This window comes from Montipora capricornis, unplaced genomic scaffold (assembly GCF_036669925.1).
Source record: "Montipora capricornis isolate CH-2021 unplaced genomic scaffold, ASM3666992v2 scaffold_451, whole genome shotgun sequence".
Taxonomy (NCBI): domain Eukaryota; kingdom Metazoa; phylum Cnidaria; class Anthozoa; order Scleractinia; family Acroporidae; genus Montipora; species Montipora capricornis.
The window spans coordinates 37501-57500 of record NW_027180186.1 but is presented as its reverse complement, the minus strand read 5'-3'; the positions used below and the strand labels follow the sequence as shown (position 1 = coordinate 57500).

Sequence of the window (20000 nt, the reverse complement as noted above, 5' to 3'; positions counted from 1 at the left end):
ATTTTTAATCTGCATGGGGGATTAGCGTTAATCGGCTTTTCAACAACCGGGCCCAGATAACTAAATGAATGTTCCTTGGGGGCCCTAGCTTCATTAACTCCATTTCGGACTTTGTTCATTAATCCCATAGAGACCCCATTGCCTACTGTATAAAGGTCTAAAAATATAAATTTAGGATGTAAGGCATAGAATACTCTAGTTCGTCCAGCCTTTCTATGCAAGCAGAACGTTTAAGAGTGTGTGGAGTTGTATTCGTAGTTGCGTTAACTGGAGTGTCGTGCGGGACACAGAAGCACCCATCACTACACCTGTAACGTTTTGTCCGGAATGATCCTTCTATAGGACCGTCTGAATCACTTGGTCTTGAGAGTTTCCATGCGAAAGCTAGGTACGGAGGAGGAGGAAAAAATCGGGGGTGCCTTAACTTGTCGGTCAAAATAAATCTTTTACATCGGAAAATTACGTCCCTTTACAATGATGACCGAACACTTTTTGTGTCGTTAAATAACATTATTTATGACTGAAAAACTGAATAATTAAAAAAAATTGCTTGAAACGAAAAGAAAAACAAAATAAAGACATTTAAGGAAGTATGTTTCACAGGGTTGCCACTCATCAGTAACAAAAAAATTCCATGACTTCTCCATGACTTTCCCTGACTTCTAAACAATTTTCACTGACCTTAAATGAGTTGAATAATCACATTTTGCTTTAGCTTCTTTTGAAGGCCATCAATATTTTTCTCTTTGTTTTCGATCTCTCTTTGTGCTTTTAACAGGATTTAGTGCGCAAAATCTTGTGAACTGTTTACTAAAACTAACATTTCCTGACTTTGACAATATAAAATATTTTCCCTGACTTTTCGCAAAATTTCCTGACTTTTGCCTGACCTTTTTGAAATTTTTTTTTGTTTTTCCCTGATTTTTTCCCAACCGGCGGTGGCAACCTTGGCTTTCAGATATTTTAATCGGCACAATCGAACTTCATCAGCAAGGTCTTTGTCAAAAAGGAGGCTCGAGATCCTCTTGAATCTTCCAACTCGCTCGAAAAAAGTCGACGTTATAAGACCATTAAGCGAAAACAGTGTTTGAACGGGAAACTTGTCTTGTTGCCACGTATAATTCAGACTAGGCATAACTAAGAGTTGGCACTAAGCATTCTTCTCAAGGGTTCACCGACAACGCCTTTGTGGTAGCCCTGCTCAACCCACAGTAACCATTAACGGCATCGAAAATGAGTAAACAAAACCAAGTAGAGTAAAAATTTGAAAAGGTTCAACTAATGCGTCGGTGATATGAGTCTGTTATGATAAGACCCCAATGAACATAAAATCACCCTTCCTTACATTTTACTTCCCACTCAGTACCCGGATCAACCGGACCAGGCAAATCATTCCTCTTTCAGTTACTGAATAAGGTTGCAACCCGCGATAAAGAGATTAAGAGAATAATAGCGTTCAAACCGTCGCAAAAGACGGCTAACGGTTGCTACTAAATGTTTCTTACCACTGAGTTGGTGGTCAAGTTTTTTGCTTTCCCTTCACCAACGCAGCTGATTCTAGTCTTTTAATTAATGACGGTCACCTGTTCACAGTTTTCCATTACCGCACTGGTGTCAACAAATTTTAAAACTATTGACATGCAGTACACATTTAAATTAAAGTTTCCTTGACAGAATTATTAAGTTGGCATGGCAGCTTTTGGCACTTACGATATACAGTGTATAAAATTTTCATAAAAATTTGAACTGCGGAGTTTGTAGATCTCAGTGAAAGCGATCATCCCAGTTATTAGAACCTAGCCGTACGACAAGGGTTAAAATTTTGGGAATTAGTAAACAATAGGAAGACGAAAACGCCAACATTTTTTAAAAAAGATCTATCAGACCGTTCCCAGTTATTGTATCAAAATAGACGAAAATCGATATTTTTGCCATTTGGGAAAAACCTGTGAGACAGATTTAACTTTTTTTTTTCTATATTTGATTATTTTTTCTTGCTAAGGAAATCCTGAAATTTTAAGGTGCGGTCACACAGCTAGTTTTTGAGAAAAAGAAAAGGCCTTTGAAATGTATAGTTTCCAGACCCCCTAACACTTCAGAAGAGACATGCTGTTGCTTCAATTTCACAGAATTTAAAAAATCTTGATCCTTTTCCTGAGTCGGAAAACTGTAGTAAGCCACATTAAGTTAGAAATTTCGTATCTGGGAGGACAAGGATCTCTTTCTCTAAAGTCCTGAACCTTTTGCGGACGTATTTTGGGTGACATAAATCCCTTACTAACACCAGAAGGAAAACATCTTAAGTCATGAATCTTTGAAATCCTTGTCTTTCTGCTGGTCTTGAAAACATGTTTAAAGAGCAGCTTTTCAGGACAAGCGGATCTTACTTTCACGAATTAGTTTAGATTTTCTATCACTTGAAAAAGAAGTTGGTAGTTTTTGGTAAAAGTATTCTAAAATTTTACAATGTTGTTGTCCTTTGGTTTAATTATTTGTACCCTTTTTGTAATCAAAGGAGAGAAACCAATGCAAAGGAAAGTGTTTGTGGTTTACAGCAGTTATCAGTTGATTAAATTTCCAAAAGATCTGGAAAGAAGCAGACTAACAACAATTTTTATAAAAGTGACGACACATTTAAATTTGCAAGACATGTTTCGGTCGTGCAACGACCATCTTCAGTTGAAAGTAGAATTAATTTGAAGTTACATTTGAATTTATAATATGCTAAACAAAGATAAATAACAACGTGAAATAAATTGGGAATCTAACAAAATAGCCAAAGGTAACAAAAAAGAGTGCACAATGGAACATGTTGATTAGAACGAGAGAGTTAAATTAACGTGATATAATTGCTTATTTAAAGAAGGTTGCTCCCAGGAAATATGTAAGGCCTCTTTTATCTTGACCTGGAATTTTGTGGTCGCACGGTCTATAACTTCAAAACATTCCGCAGAGCAGGAGTTACGGCATGCCTCGGATTGTTGAAGGTGTTTAAAGATATGTGAGGTCCTGTCCCTGTTTAAGTGTTCGCGAATGCGTGTCGAGAGGTGTCGGCTGGTTTCGCCGACATAGCAAGAATTACAGCTTGCACAGGTAAACTTGTAGACAACATTCGAACAGAGTTCAACAGGCACAGGGTCCTTCACACTAAACATGTTACGGATCTTCTTCTTCCTTCTTCTTCTTCTTCCTTCCTTCTTCTGCCTTTTCTTCCTTCAAGATCCGTAACATGTTTAGTGTGAAGGACCCTGTGCCTGTTGAACTCTGTTCGAATGTTGTCTACAAGTTTACCTGTGCAAGCTGTAATTCTTGCTATGTCGGCGAAACCAGCCGACACCTCTCGACACGCATTCGCGAACACTTAAACAGGGACAGGACCTCACATATCTTTAAACACCTTCAACAATCCGAGGCATGCCGTAACTCCTGCTCTGCGGAATGTTTTGAAGTTATAGACCGTGCGACCACAAAATTCCAGGTCAAGATAAAAGAGGCCTTACATATTTCCTGGGAGCAACCTTCTTTAAATAAGCAATTATATCACGTTAATTTAACTCTCTCGTTCTAATCAACATGTTCCATTGTACACTCTTTTTTGTTACCTTTGGCTATTTTGTTAGATTCCCAATTTATTTCACGTTGTTATTTATCTTTGTTTAGCATATTATAAATTCAAATGTAACTTCAAATTAATTCTACTTTCAACTGAAGATGGTCGTTGCACGACCGAAACATGTCTTGCAAATTTAAATGTGTCGTCACTTTTATAAAAGTTATCAGTTACTCACGCCCCTCAACTTTTTACTTTTCTGGGAAGTGGCAAGCAGAATGATTATCTTTTTACAAAATGGCGGCTGTCCACTACAAGACCAGCACCAGTGGAAGTTTGAACTCATTCAAGGTATGTAGAGTTAAAGGACATTAAACTATTTTTAGGGTACTCCATGGAGTGGCATTCCAAGTTTTCCCCTCAATCACATTTTCATTTACAGAATGATAAGAGTATTGTAAAGAGAAGTTTCAGGGCATTAGCTATGCTGGATTTGCAAGAAGCAATGTTATTCAGACCGAGTGGGTGAAGTGGAAGGAGAGCACTTGGGGATCTAAGTAGACACTACCCTATAACTGTCTTCTAGAATCAAAAGTAAGTGTATTTCACATGTCCAATCACAAGTATTGTTTCGCCAATCCTAAAAGAACCCTAGGCTAACACTTTCCTAATGCTAATCTTAGGCCTAAACTTTATTTCAATATAGCTTTTAGTCCTCATGTTAGAACTACAAACGCATAAGGGTTGGTTACAAACTGGAAAAACAATGACCTGTGATTTGACCTGCAAACTAAACTTGTTTATTGGCACACTCATATCAGGGGGGGGGGGGGGGGGGTTGGTGAGTGTAATTGTAAGTGAGGGATAAAATACATTATTACAAGTAGGTAACACTATATAATTTGTAACTCCTATCTTGGCGATTTCCCAAACGTTTCAACTATATTCCCGTGGACGCTAATTTTTCCAATTGCAAACACTGCACTGGTATCCTTGACTTGGTGCCAGTTCCTTCGAAGTAAATTATTTACGTAGGATTTCCCAGTCGGAAAACGTCGTTTTAAAGTTTTGTTTGCCATGTGTAAGAAGTCATCAGCCTGTTGTAATTGTTCATCGGACAGAACAACTCTACCACAAGCATTCCTGCCATGAGTCTTGAAGGAAAATGCCATCACGCGAACCCCGTATTTGGAAGCCTAATTTTTGCCAATAGGTATCACTTCCCATTGCAGCACCAGAAAATAGCATGTAATGCTTCGGGTTACCGAAGTAGCTTTCTTCTTTTTTTCTTATGGCTTCTTCAAGAGAAACGAAAACATCGTCATCAAGATCAAAATCATCATAACTCCAACACTGTTGTATGCCCGCCATCTTGTTAACGGCAGCAGTTAGGGTAGTACCTCGTGTAAGACTGAAGCCGATGACACCCCTAGTGCCACTCCACCACGCATGCATAAATAACAGTTTTCCATGTCTTTTTCTCTCTCGATAGGGAGTGACAATTTTTTCTCTCCAAAATATTTTGTTTTAAACTTTATTGTTTCAATAGAAACTTTTAAGATGGCAGAAGAATTCAAGGGAAAGCACGTTGTAATCTCTATTCGAAGTTGCCTGTTTTTATCAAGTGAAGAACGCCAACAGGAAATGAACGACGAAATTGACTCGCTGTCCAAAAACGGCAACTTTGAATTACACTTTACTTCACATCGGAATCCTACGAGTGAAATGCTGAGAGCAATTCCTAAAGGGTTGGTTTATTACAGTCACTTCCGAGGTTTATGTTGGTATCGGCCCCTTAGTCGTCCGCGCCACAAGCGCCTCGGTCGAGGCCATCTTACTACAATCGTGGTCAATTCGATTAGTCTAACTATTGGCTGTACTATTTTGGAAATACCAAGCTCTTGTGACGCCCCCCCCCCCCATCCTTCCTCCCATTTCCTCATATTCAATGTTGGAGGAAAAGTCACCACTTTTGTTGTGGAAAATCCAACATTGATAAGGGGGAGGGGGATAATCTCTAAAGTGAAGCTACCTTCCCAACACTTTTGTCCAGGATTGTAGTTTACCTAGATAGTAGAAATGCTGCCAAGGGGAAGGGACATGTTCAAGTATGCTTGCCGTAATGTAAAGTGCCTATGAAGTAAAATCTTTTGCTTATTTTATAGACTGGACATGTCTCATTACGACAATAAATGACAAATTTCAATCCTGCATTAAATAGACACAGCAGCAAAATTAGAGGATATCATTATGTGCCTTGCTTGACGTAGATTACTGCTGCCAAGTTTAAAAAACACCCATGCAATATTTTCGGAGATATTCTCAATTTTGTGATTTATTACAGTCATGTGTATAGTTTGTGACATCATCAATTTTTGAACAAAAACTTGAATTTCTCTGGAACAGAGAAACCACCATTCTTCATCATTCTGAAAGGTCTCTAAAGGAAGCAAAATATATTTTTTACTTCATAGGCACTTTAACGATGTTTCGTGTGTGGAATAGGCCATTTTCAAGTTGCTGTTTGCCTCTGGTTCAAAATGAGTCTTGCTGCTAAACCATTTAAATGATAATAAGTTTGATTTCCATGAAAATACATCTATCATTTGCATTTGAATGGTTGTGCACAAGGACTCGCTTTGAAACCAAGACAAACAGCAACTCAGAAATGGGCTATTGAAGGGAGATTTACTAGTTCACCTAAATGGTAGAAATGCTGCCGAGGGAAGGGAGATATTCAATTGTGCTTGGGGTAATTTAGGACTGTTTGTGCGTGGAATTGAATGGAGCATTACTTACCATTGTTGAAAAAGTGTTGACGGGCCTGCCCGACTCCTGCCATTCGCAAGCGATTCTAAAATCCATGCGTTCAAAAGTTAACTCTGACTAAGGTGTCTTTTAACGACTTTCCTTTGCGATATGATAGTATGGGTGGCTCCTTAAATACTTCTCTAAGGTGTGGTTGGTTTTGAATAAGGTGCCATTTCCCCATAAATATGTTCTTAAGGTAAGGTAAAGCCGGGTGGTATTCTGTAACAAAAGGCAATATTTTCTTTTGTGTGCTGTTGTCTTTGTTTTCAAGTGACCTCTCTCCATCCGTGAAGTTAAGTTCAGAGAGGAATGTTTCTGAAAATTTATTTGGGTATTTATTGTTGAAAGGGTGGCTACACGCTTACACATTTGTTGTATGTTGGACAAGATGTTTGATCGAAATCAAAACATTCTTCCCACAAAAAATGTTGAACAAACGTCATCAAACATGCATGCTACACGTTCTGACACAAGTCTGCTCCAGACGCCAAGATTCCCAGTTAAAGAATATTAAATTGTTTCTGTACCCAGTGCTAGAACGCCTCAACAAGGATGTTACACTGAGCAACGTTTCATGAGGTTAAACGAACATTTTGATTGGCTGGTGCCGCAAACTGTGGCGACGCAGGTTGCAGGACAGATGTTACACTGCGCAATGCTTAAAAAACTCGTTGCAACCGTTACTTTCTGCAATGCTGGATTCTGCAACTGGTCTCGCAGCCTTTTTGGCCGTTGAACGGTATGTTATACTTTCAATGATTCCTGCAACTTTTCTCATAACGGCATTGCGAGACAAGTTGCACGAAAATTTTTACATTGTAACAGCGCCTCTAGGATTGCGCAAAGTTACATTTTGAAGAGACGTCTTCTGAGTCTTCGTCGCCGTAGTAGATCTTAAAGTCCCTCTTGCCGGTCATTCGGTATGAACCAAATTACAACAAAAACGAACTCGGTGACCCCCATTTTTTATTGTAAAATAGTAGTTAGCAATTTGAGATAGGACTATCTGCAAAGTTAAAAAAGGTAACCTAAATTTAAGGTAGCCAATTCAGGGCTACCTTAAATTTTGCGAAAAATTAAGGTAGCTCTGAATTCGCTCCCAAGAATTTTTTTAAACTTTGCTGATACTTTTATCTCAAATTGCTAATTACTATTCTACAATAAAAAGTGAGGGTCACCGAGTTCATTTTTGAGATATAAGCAAGTAAAGACGAATAGAGGGTGTTTTTGGAGAGCTTTCATGTTGCCATGGCAACCTTTTTACGTCAAAATGGTGAGCGCATTTTGTTAAGCAATAATTGGTGTTTGATGTGGTACCATAACATTGCTGTTACGTGATACAGTATAGTAGTTATAACCCATCTAATAAGAAGGTCTCTAAAAGTGGTGAAACTGGTTCCAGCCACCTTAAAGCTACTTGCAATCATTTGTACCTTAAGAACATCGCATTTGCCTATTGAAATCGCGAAAATAGAAACCCCTAAAAATACTTTCTTGCGAAAATCGCAAAATTAAGCACCTATTAGCTATTCTTTTCCTTAAAAATTAGTAAAAATTAATTTTCAAACATACGTTTTGCTTTTTGCAGTTTATTTAGACATTTTATGAGGTTACGCTGATTGTAAAATTATATGCAGTTGAGAACGTCTGGATCGCAAAATTTTATAATTGTTGCTTGATATCCTCAAAATAAAGCTCCGCGAAATACTGTTTGAAGAGCCATGTATTTCTAGTGTGAACATTTTATTTTTCAACTACCAAGTGTCACGAAAATTCTAAGGTGCCGTCGATAACATTTGGAAGTCCACAATTTTTTTGTCAGGCGTCAAAATCCTTTGTTCCTTTCCGTTTGTACGAAAAATTTCGCGGGTCTCAGATGGGAACAAAATTGCAAAAACTAAAAATAGTCCTCTAAGAGGACAAGTGCTTACTGGGGCCTACCAGTTCTTTTTGTTTTTTTGGAAAGGACCATGTTTTTTCGATACGTTTGTTTTCTATTCGCTATATTTATATCTTTCTAAAGATAGTACTTCGATAATAAAAAAAGGAGGGAGGACCATGTCGTGACACATCTCGACAATGAACCGAATGTCTATCAGAAACCACATGCCAGCTTAATTAACAGTCACGCTCTGTGGTGACCTCTAATGTGCACGCCCTTTTTCCAAAACGTGATACAAGTCGGCTACAGGTATAGTTCTAAACTTTTATTGGTATAAGTACCCTGCAATTAGGCACCAATAGGGTACTAGAAAAAATATTCACCCACACAGAGGTGGTAAATATCCTGTACTGTTAACCAACAAAAGGAAGATGAAATGTTGTTGAAGGACTTGAAGCATGCAAATTTTTACTAAATTCATTGATCTTAATCAAACATTTCTTCCCATTGTATAAAACTAATTATCAAAAAATGAAAAATTAGTGAATTAGCTGTCCCCAAAATTGTAGCGTCGCAGAGACGAATATCTGAAGCAAGTGAAGCAGCTCTCCCTCCAAAAAAAATTCAGTTTTAAGTATTAAAAAGTGAGACGGATGAGAAATCCTTTTACAGTTCCATGGCAAAGCGCCACAAAGGAAACAAGAAAAGAAGTGAGAAATCTGTTGTCGATCTGTTTACTTCTCTGTAAGGGAAAAATAGAAGAAAAGAACGTTGATCAGCTGCATGCATACAAGGCCATTAAACAAGTAATTAGCCCTTTACATACCATTAACGCGTTAACGTTTCAGGGAAATATAACTTTGCATAGCCAACAGAACCGTTGTTTCAGTTTTACTTTTTGCAAGAAAAGCTACATTTTGAAGACTGGTAATTGACAAGGCTCTGAGAAGAACCCACTACAGAGGTCATTCTTGAAAGACAAAGTCCTACGAAGCTAATTTACATCGGCGATGATTTCACTATTCCTTCAAAGCATCCAAAAGAAGATTTCTGAAAACTAGCACATTTTACGTGTGAGTACTACAGGACCGTTAATTTATTTACCGAACTGCTTGAAAACACCTGTGAGATGTTTATAACTGTAAGGATCTTGCATGGTGATTACTTCGTGACTACCATTAAGAACTGGCAAAACATTCTCATTGATTGACTAGTGTAATGATGTCTTTGTGACTTCTATAAAGATCTTGCAATACATCGGCGATTGTCTTTGTGACTTCTGTTAAGATCTTGCAATACATCGGCGATTGTCTTTGTGACGTCTGCTTAGAACTTGCAAAACATCGGCGAATTATATTGGTTGTGAGTTCTGTTGAGAACTTGCAAAGCGTTCTCGTTGATTGACTAGTGTAGTGATGTCTTTGTGACTTCTATAAAGATCTTGCAATACATCGGCGATTGTCTTTGTGACTTCTGTTAAGATCTTGCAATACATCGGCGATTGTCTTTGTGACGTCTGCTTAGAACTTGCAAAACATCGGGGAATTTTATTGGTTGTGAGTTCTGTTGAGAACTTGCAAAGCATTCTCGTTGATTGACTAGTGTGGTGATGTCTTTGTGACTTCTATAAAGATCTTGCAATACATCGGCGATTGTCTTTGTGACTTTTGTTAAGATCTTGCAATACATCGGCGATTGTCTTTGTGACGTCTGCTTAGAACTTGCAAAACATCGGACATTTTATTGGTTGTGAGTTCTGTTAAGAACTTGCCGCAGCATTCTCGTTGATTGACTAGTGTAATGATGTCTTTGTGGCTTCTATAAAGATCTTGCAATACATCGGCAATTGTCTTTGTGACTTCTGTTAAGATTTTGCAATACATCGGCGATTGTCTTTGTGACGTCTGCTTAGAACTTGCAAAACATCGGCGAATTATATTGGTTGTGAGTTCTGTTGAGAACTTGCAAAGCATTCTCGTTGATTGACTAGTGTGGTGATGTCTTTGTGACTTCTATAAAGATCTTGCAATACATCGGCGATTGTCTTTGTGACTTCTGTTAAGATCTTGCAATACATCGGCGATTGTCTTTGTGGCGTCTTCTTAGAACTTGCAAAACATCTGTGAATTTTATTGGTTGTGAGTTCTGTTGAGAACTTGCAAAGCATCCTAATTGGTTGACTTGTGTGGTGATGTCTTTGTGACTTCTATAAAGATCTTGCAATACATCGGCGATCGCCTTTGTGCCTCCAAACGCTTATCGATTGAGCTTCTATAGAATTTTTATAAAAGTGACGACACATTTTAAAGTAAATTTAGAAGACATGTGTCGTCACTTTTATAAAAATTGTTGTTAGTCTGCTTCTTTCCAGATCTTCTATATAGAATCTTGTATAGTCCTATGGTCTGTATCTGTGTGTTGTTGTTTGTGACTCTCTAGCATAAGACCTTGAAGGATCATTGCAAACTACCACTCAAAATGGATTTCTGCATTAAGCTCAGCACCTCCCGACTGCATGCATCCTTCCAGTAGCTTCTTCGTTGCACTTCTGAGTCCCTTTGAATACCTGCCTAGGACATCCATTATGATGTTATTTGGTCGATCTGATAGCTTGGGTATTGCTTCTTGAGTTCCCAGCATAAGGGGGCGTTTGTTGATTTTCGGCCCAGGGACAGGTCATCTCCAGCATAGTGATTGTCTTGTTCTGCTAGTAAATGATCCTCCTTTGTTGGCGTGCACTTCTTGTGTGGTAGGCGTACACTGGTACATCCCAATATGCCACTGCCTGATTGTTTTCGTAGAGTGGCTTTGGTTGTGTGGGGGAGTACCAAGATGGGATAGTTCTATAAATTGCTGGTCTTTTAGGTGCTCAAAAAAAAGGATCCTTAGTGCTGCATTATGGCACTCAAGGTATTAATTTTAGTTTATGCAAGCTCACTGCAGCCATATTTAGCATGTGTGCTACTGACTCCACTACTTTGTTGCCCATGGCTTTATTTTTCAAACAAATAGGTGCAACCTTTGTCAATTTAAAAAATCTCATGCTGCCTTTTCGAAGCAAAATATTGACTGATTAACATAGCATGCGTGTGTTATGTTGCTGAAATTGGACTTTTAGTTAGGGGCACTTTAATGTACAATCCATCTTGTTTACACATGTATATTGGGTAAACTATGGGTTCACAGCACAAAAAAAGTATGTTTGCCCAATGGGTTATTTTGATTTCCTGGATTTACTCCGTACGACCTGTTTGTACATTAATATTCTTTAAAAACATGTACTTTATTAATTATGTGTATTCTCAGGGCAGTTTGGGCTGTAGCTAATGCTGATTATGTGGAAGCACGTGCAGCCCAGTCAGTAGTTGTTCAATATCCTTTCATAAAGTAAAACATAATGTGTTGCACAAAGGAGATGAGGTAAGATTAATGTGATCATTGTGCAAACCACGTTTTATAAGCCCAATGTAATTCCAGTGTAGATAACAAAATATGGAGAAAATCCCATCATTTCATTCAGATGCAAAACTCTACCTGGAAATTCACCAACAACCAATGTTGAGATTTCTTGTACTTAAGCTTTTTGTTCCATGGGCTCTTATAAAGTTGGGAGTTTAAATCAGTTGGGGTTAAAATTAATTCTTGCCTAGTTGTCGTGAAAGAAGGACAGTGAGCCAGTCTAAGCTGAAAGAAAGTACTGTTTTAAATTGATCCTGATGCGAAATCTTTTGTGTACAATAATTATTCATTTGGTTTAGTTCAATTTCATAGTCGTAACTGAGCTATACATGTAGTTCAGTTTTATTCCTGACCTAATCTTGTAGACAAGTTTCATAATAATTGTTCACATATTCAAAGTGGTTGTATCCTCCGTAATTGTAAAGAAGAGCTCCCCAAAAAACCTGTCGGTCGACTGTCGGTTGACTGTCGGCCGACTGTTGGCCGTCTGTCATCTGACACAGACTACCAGTCGGTCGACAGTCGGCCGACAGTTGGTGATCTGCCGGTAACATGTCGGTAACCTTAGTTTGAAAACAAATGGCTCCATTTGGAGCCACCAAATAAAACAAAGCACTGACCAGCACTTAAAGAATGAGACTGGAGGGTATACTTCTGTAGGGATTAATTCAAGTTGGCAGCTTCAAATTATGTAATTGAAGTGTAGTGGTGGTGTTCTCGACAGGCTGATCCTTGTTGATAGTTATCCACATTTATTGAAAAAGAAAAAAACATAAAAAGATAAAAATAATAGCACTTGGAAACCAACTTTAGAATGATTAATTACCACCTTGACACTTTACCTGTACTAGTCTAGATGTCAGAATTTTAAGGGCAGAAAAGTAAGATTGTATAGTGGAGTACCAGTAATTTGTTCTAGCTATAATTATTTCTTTTTTGCAAGTTTTTTGTCTTAACAAGTGAAACATCTTTCACCCGTGCTTTCCAGAGTCAGAAAGATGAAAACTGGTATGTTCATACAATGGAAAAAATTGTCTATTACTTTTCGTCATTGTTGTACAAAATTTTGCTCTTTTGAGTGTTGTCATGCAAAATATCTTATTAAAAAGTAGCTTAAGTTAAATGACCTTAAGTTATTTTTACGAGCCTCAGGGTGACATGTGACAGTCAAAATTGTAGCCCTCGGTGCGCACGTTTTACCTCCCCTTCCTCTGTGAATGCTCCGTTTTACGGTATTCAAAGCTACAGCTACATGTACATGTCGAAACACGTCGATCAAATGACGGGGTCGAAGGCCACGCACTAACCAACTGAGCTATGCCTCTTGATTAGCACAATGTTTTTTGCTTTTGGTATTAAGCCGCTTTTTGAAAGAGTTTTTTGTGTGCTACTTGTGGAGAAATTAAACAGTGATTTTTTAATAGGAAACAATGTTATTTGCATTTTCGACAATAATACTATCACTGTCTTGTCATTGCTATCATGCAGCAGCATCATATAGAAGCGGAGGGCTTGCCCAGACTTCATAACCCTTGTCTATAGTGGATCAGCTTCTTAACTAGCAACATTATTGTTTATCTTCAGTCTAGCAAAGGGACTTTGATTTGAAAGTTTTAACAAGCATGTTTCTCACAGCCCATTGGTGAAATATGTTTTAAAAGAAAAAAAAAAAAGGACTTGTTCAGTGGCCCTTTTTAGATTTCACAACATTTGCAAATTGCAAGCATATTTAGCTGAATGGCAAATAATTGTAAATTTGCACCAAATGCAGTATATATTTTTATTTTTGCTGTTTTGGTTTTGCCATGTATTTTTTTAAATTTCATCCTTAATATTACGATGTTGTGCCTCGTGTTGTGTTTCATCTAGTTATGATGCACTTTCCTGTAGGAAATCACCTTTGGCTAAAACAAAGCAACAGTGCTATTTTGTAATAAAGTGTTTTTAGAGTCTGTGGCGAAATGTCTTGCAGGATATATATATTTGAGTTCATAAACTTATGACATGTAATGGATATTCATGGCCATTTTAGTCAAAATTGAAGCAACTGTTATTAATTTTTCAAACATATTTACGCAGAGAGCAAACTTTAAATCAATGTAAAAAATGGGAAATGATTTGTTATCCTTAACCTTTGTTTCTTTTTCTTTCTTTCCTTTTCTTCTCTTAGTTTGTTTGTTTGTGCTTATGTTTTGTATTGTAGATAGTAACTAATTATATTGATTATAGTAATGTTTAATAAAAATATAATAAAGTAAAAAAATAAATAATAAACAAAGATCCAAAAAGTTATTAATTTTTCCAGAACCATCTTGAGAACTGTAGACGAGTTCCCATTAAGTGCATCAACAGCGAAAGAACAGATATTCCAAGAGATCAGGTAATCACCAAATTCTACGTTTTTGTCCTCTCGGATTCACCAACCATTACGTTGCCTGTAGCCCTGGCTGTGCTCTTGCTGTTCCTGGCTCAAGTAGTTTGAAACTATTGTTCAAAACCATTATCCAGGAGACTATTCAATAATTATTGATTTTGATCTCCCCTTCTGATTTATCTGTTAACTAGTGCTATAGACCCATGATACGACTAGAACATAGTCTCTACCCTTTTTCTGGGGTTCTGATCTGGTCTTCATTTCCGGTTTGCGTCCGTTTCTTTGGCTTTTTATTTTGTAGATGTCAGCACTTGTGGATGTTGATGGGGATTGCCCTTTAGCAATTGTACCATGTCAGTACACGGATATGGGGTGTAAATTTAAGGTGAGAAGTTGGTTTCGCCAAGTGTTGTCAATCTAGCCAATTTACGTGCTGTCTCTGATTACGTCACAAGTGCACGAATTAACTTTAAATTTATGCGCGAAATAGCAATCTGGCCTCAGTTATTGAAAGGCTGGAGAACTTTATCCGGTGGATAAGTAACTGTCCTTCAGTTTCAACCTCTGCAAAGATTTCAGCATTTGCCCTCGTATTGTGAATATGCACACATTAAGAACATTTAGTTGAAAAGGTGTGTAAGAAATCTTGGCCCACGTTCAACGTTTAACGTAGAGTACTGGTATACCTTATACTCTGGATAGTGACTTAGAGCGGTTTTCAATTGAGTTTCGAAAGTAATTAGCGAATTGCTTTGATTTTGCATTACTTCACTCAGTGAGTGGTTCAAAGTTCTTGCGCCACTTTTTCAACCAATCAGAAGTGAAACCAAACCCAATCGTGGCTCGCGCGTGCACATTTTCCCGCGCTTTGTGTCGGCTACTTGTAATTACTTCGAGCTTTGATTGGTTTACTGGATTGTCTCCGTCCTTTTTAATTGGCCAAAGTTATTACTTTGGTTTTGGTTGTACGACACTCGATTGAAACTCGCTCTATCCACCGGGTAAAGTTATCCGGCATTTGAACAAGTCTGGGGCCTGAAAATGACCAGGGGGTCGTTTCTCAAAAGATGTCAAAAGACCCGAAAACTTTTCGAGCCTGCAAAGCCATTTGTGAAAACTGCCATCTGCTAGTTTTGGAACGCCGATCTTTTAAAGTAGTTTGCAAGACAACAAGAAGCAGAATAACTGTGAAGTTTGACGTCTTAAATTCTACCCATTCTTGAGATACAGAGGGAATTCTGACACCCGAAAAAGGCCCGAAAAGTTTCTGGACTTTCGAGAAATGGACCCCTGCTGCGACCCCAGTTGTTCGAAGGGTGGATAGCGCTATCCATTGGATAAATCACTATCCACTGGATAACTCAACTGGTTTTGCTAGTGTTTAGAGCGGTTTTCAATTGAGTGTCGAAAGTAATTAGAGAATTACTTTGGTTTTGCATTACTTCACTCAGTGATTGGTTCAAAGTTCTCGCGCCACTTTTTCAACCAATCAGAAGTGAGACCAAAGCCAATCGTTGCGCGCGCGTGCACATTAGGCAGCAGGGAGCTTAAGCACGCGCGTTTTTAAGACGCGGACGCCAACCGGAAGAGAACATTTTAAGTGCCAGGACAATGGTGTCTCCCAGATTTTTACACTTATCATCTCTAACGGAGAAAAGATACTTAGCAATATAAGTTTGGTTGAATGAAGACAAGTTAAAAGGGAAAACGGCTCACTTCCGGTTGCCGTCCGCGTCTCAAAAACGCGCTTGCTTAAGCTCCCTATTTTCCCGCGCTTTGTGTCGGCTACGTGTAATTACTGCGAGTTTTGATTGGTTTACTGGATTGTCTCTGTCCTTTTTGATTGGCCAAAGTAATTACTTTGGTTTTGGTTTTACGACAATCATTTGAAAACCGAGCTCTATCCGCTGGATAGCGATTTATCCGGTGGATAGCGTTATCCACCTTTTGAACAACCCTGATTTGTAAAAACGATTATTCAAACTTGGACTAATAGTTGTTTTTCTCCTATTCATCGTATCTTCTTGTTTTAATTTTGCTAAATGGTTTTAACCAGGGAAGGAGAAACGAAATGGACAAACATGTCCAAGAGAATATGCAGCTTCACTTGGATCTGGCCCATCTGAGAATAAGAGAACTTGAACAGAGGCAAGAATATGTTTGCACAAATGGCAAATTTTTGTGGAAAATCTCTAGCTATTTGCAACTGTTTCAACAGTCTGCCACCAAGAAGGAAAAAGAAAAACTCTGTAGCCCACCATTTTACACTGGACAGTATGGTTACAAGTTGCGGGCAGAAGCTTTCTTGAATGGCCTCGGGCAAGGAAAAGGAACTCATCTTTCACTATACGTGGTTATAATGAAAGGCGAATATGATGCCATTCTCCCGTGGCCATTTCAGCAACGAGTTGACTTTGTTCTTATTGATCAAGATGACGAAATTGGTGTGCGTCAGAATAAAATTTGGAGACTGTCATGCGATCGCGATAGTGATTACTTCAAGAGACCCAACAAAGTAAAGAGCCTTGGGTTTGGTTGCCCGAAGTTTGTGTTTTTAGATACACTTAAAACAAGACATTACATACGAGACAATACCATCTTCATTAGAATAGACGTAGACCCCGTAGATGCATCTTGAAATCTAGAAAGTTGTTGACAGTTTTGAAACATAGTAGAACTAGATTCTGGTAAAACTTCTGTTGTAGCAAGCAGGCACCAAACGAATAGGTTTTCACGTTACGTCATCGCCGCCGTGTTGGTGGACGAAAACAGAAGATCTCTCGTTAGCTTCTTTTGTTTGTCCATCGGAAGTCGTACGTCTATTGCTATTGGTGTTCCTAGAGGTTGGTTGAAAACGTCCCATAGGTGGTTTTTAACCAATCTCTTGACACTCAGATGACAATGGTGTAATGTACAAATGCTGGTGGACGAACAAAAGAAGCCAATGAGAGATCTTTTGTTTTTGTCCACCAACATAGTGTCGATGACGTCACGTGAAAACCATCTATGAACTTCATAATCGCTAAATAAGGACTTAAAGCTCCGGCTACACGTTGTAACATTGTTAGAAGAACACGTCCCAACATTGTTATAAGAACTCTTCTAACAATGTTGGATACGTATATAACATTGTTGGAGACACATCACTTAAGTCGTGCAACCTTATGATGGCGTATGCTTTGTTTGTGTTTTGGAGACTCTGATTGGTATTTGCAATACGGCATTGTTGAAAGGGTGGCTACACGCTTTACACGCTTCAACATTTGTTGTATGTTGGACAAAATGTTCGATCGAAATCAAAACATTCTTCCCACAAAAAATGTTGAACAGACGTCATCAAACATGCATGGTACACGTTCTGACACAAGTGAGAATACCTAAACTTCGAGCCAGGATTCGAGCTAGGATCCGAGCCAGGATTCCAGCCAGGATTCGAGCTAAGATGAGCTTTCTCCGCTATTTATTCTCGAATCTCTCGCTTAGGTTAGGTCTATTTAGGTTGGTTCTAGTCTAGTTAGGTCTAGTTAGGGTTAGGGTAGGTCTCGGTTAGGTCTCGAATCCTGTTTCGGATCCTAGCTCGGATCCTGGCTCGAATCCTGGCTCGGATCCTGGCTCGGATCTTGGCTCGGATCCTAGCTCGGATCCTGGCTCGAATCCTGGCTCGGATCCTGGCTTTATTCTTAGTTTATCTCGACACAAGTCTGCTCCAGACGCCACGATTCCCAATTAAAGAATATTGAATTGTTTCTGTACCCAGTGATAGAACGCCTCAGCAACGTCGACTAAAAAGGCACGCCCAAGGATTTATTGGTAAAGAATTTTAAAAAAAATCGTTCTCCACGTGCGGCACGCTTTTCACATCGTCTCGTCTTGCGCAAAACAACAAGTTACTTGAAATTGCTAAATGTAACGATTTGGCGACAACGTCAACATTTTCTTAAACAGCGTTGCTACCAACATTGTAAAGTGCGACCAAGGTGGACTACCACGAAGGCGCAGATGTTTAATTTCAAAGTGACGTCAGTTTTCTTCGGCACTACCATCATTGTGCTAAAGCGCCCAAATAGTGAGCGTAAGTAAAGAGAACTTTGTTGCCCGTGTAGATTATGACCAGCAAATGCGAGTCTAGTTTCCGCGAAATTGAACGTTTCTGTTTAAAATAACGAGTGTAAAAGTCTTGGTTTGACCTCCTGAAATTTTACAATATCTCTGAAAGTTGTGCGAAACGACTGCTAAGTTCGTGTCGCGTCTACTTACTATGTTCATATCGCGTCAAGGTGCTTTTGCTAGTATGCGTATTCTTTTCTTTCTGTGTGGTCATAGAAGGACAAAAGAAATACCAGGCTAAGGGACACATCAGAAAATCTCTCTCGCATTCTAGAATACTCGGCCACTATTATTGTCACATGTCTCGTTTATAAAAGGACGCATCTTTGAGAAGACAAAAGTGACCGTGTATTGATGGTTTGCAACCAATCTCTAGAGACACAGATAACAATGCTGCAATGTACAATTGCTGGTGGAAGAACAAAAGGAGCTAATGACAGATCTTTTGTTTTTCGTCCACCGACATTGCGGCGATGACGTCACTTGAAAACCAGGTTAATGTGTACGTATTACGAGACCCTGGTTCACAATGTGACATAAGCATAAGGCTAGCATAAGCATAAGTATCAGCTGTGTAAACTGGGAGTAACATAAGCATAAGAAAAAGGAACGTTTCCAATTTCTTTTGCTTATGCTTATGCTTATATGTCACAATAATTGTGTAAAGCGGTGCAACATAAACATAAGCACAAGGCTGTCCGCCATTTTGGAACGTGACTCGTCTCATTCTCCTGTGAATTTTTTTTTTTCTGGAGCTAACTGCGCTTGCGTATGTCACTTCTTTTATGCTTATGCAACAAGTGTGAACTTCGTTATGCTTATGCTTATGTAGCAGTGTAAACCAGGCTTAATTTGTATGAGACATAAGTTTTCTGATTTCTGTCTGACTTAACAGAAAAGGCTGTAGATAACACTGAAGAATGAAAACCTTTTACTTTCTCTTGGAAGGTAGGCCACACACACAGTGAATTTGAAGAGTTAGATTTTTTCTTTTTGATACTGACGTCGATCTCTGTTCTGACCAAAAACAAGACAGGAAATAATCTACTACACAGCCGTTTTTAGTGTCGTCACGCGACGCTCCTCCCAGCTAATGAGGAGTTAGTGGGGAGGAGCGTTGCGTGACGACACTAAAAACGGCTGTGTAGCAGACTAGAAAGGAAATGAAGTGAAAGGAAAGTAAAAAGTATACAAAGCGGGGTTTTACGTCAATACCTGAAAAGCTGAATATTATACTAATTGGAAGTGTATATAATTATTTTATATTAAATTACTTAAACGGTATTAATAATCTCGGTTCGTGTTATGAATTATTGACAAATTTTAAGAATTGACCAGCTTTTGAGAATCTAAACTCATTGCAGGCAGCCCAGGCTCATTGTGAGAAAATAAAAGCATATTGGAAATGTGGAGAGATACTGATTGATATTGCCACAAATAGTGGAAACAAAGGAACCAAGGACACCACTGAAATTGCGTGAAATCAGAGAATAGCGAGGCGATTCGGAGCATTTTTTTCGAAAATCTCGAAACACGAGAAAACGTTTCCGAAAGACTCTTTTCAGTTAAAATTTCGGTAATTTCATCTGGCGAATGGGACAGCATTTTCCGGTTTGCCGCTCACTCCAGTTGTTCCGGAATTCCGGAACCTTTAGGACCACTTTACAAGATAACCCAAATTCTCGAAATTTGTTTCCGGGATATTTCTGTACCATCCGATTCCTTACCGGTTTTTTCGAAGTATTTCGTCGAATGGAAAGACCTCTCCAACTCAGTTCCTAGCTATAGAGTAGTCTGGGACACCAACATCGCCTTGA

General features: G+C 38.7%; 1 protein-coding gene across 1 annotated transcript; it reads left to right on the top strand.

The window, feature by feature from the left end:
* The first annotated feature begins 14377 nt into the window (after positions 1-14377).
* Positions 14378-17115, top strand: LOC138036024 (TNF receptor-associated factor 4-like). The gene is made up of 2 exons (XM_068882398.1): positions 14378-14461; positions 16133-17115. The coding sequence occupies exons 1-2, from the start codon at positions 14378-14380 to the stop codon at positions 16712-16714; spliced, it is 666 nt and encodes a 221-aa protein (XP_068738499.1). The 3' UTR covers positions 16715-17115.
* Positions 17116-20000: the final 2885 nt, after the last annotated feature.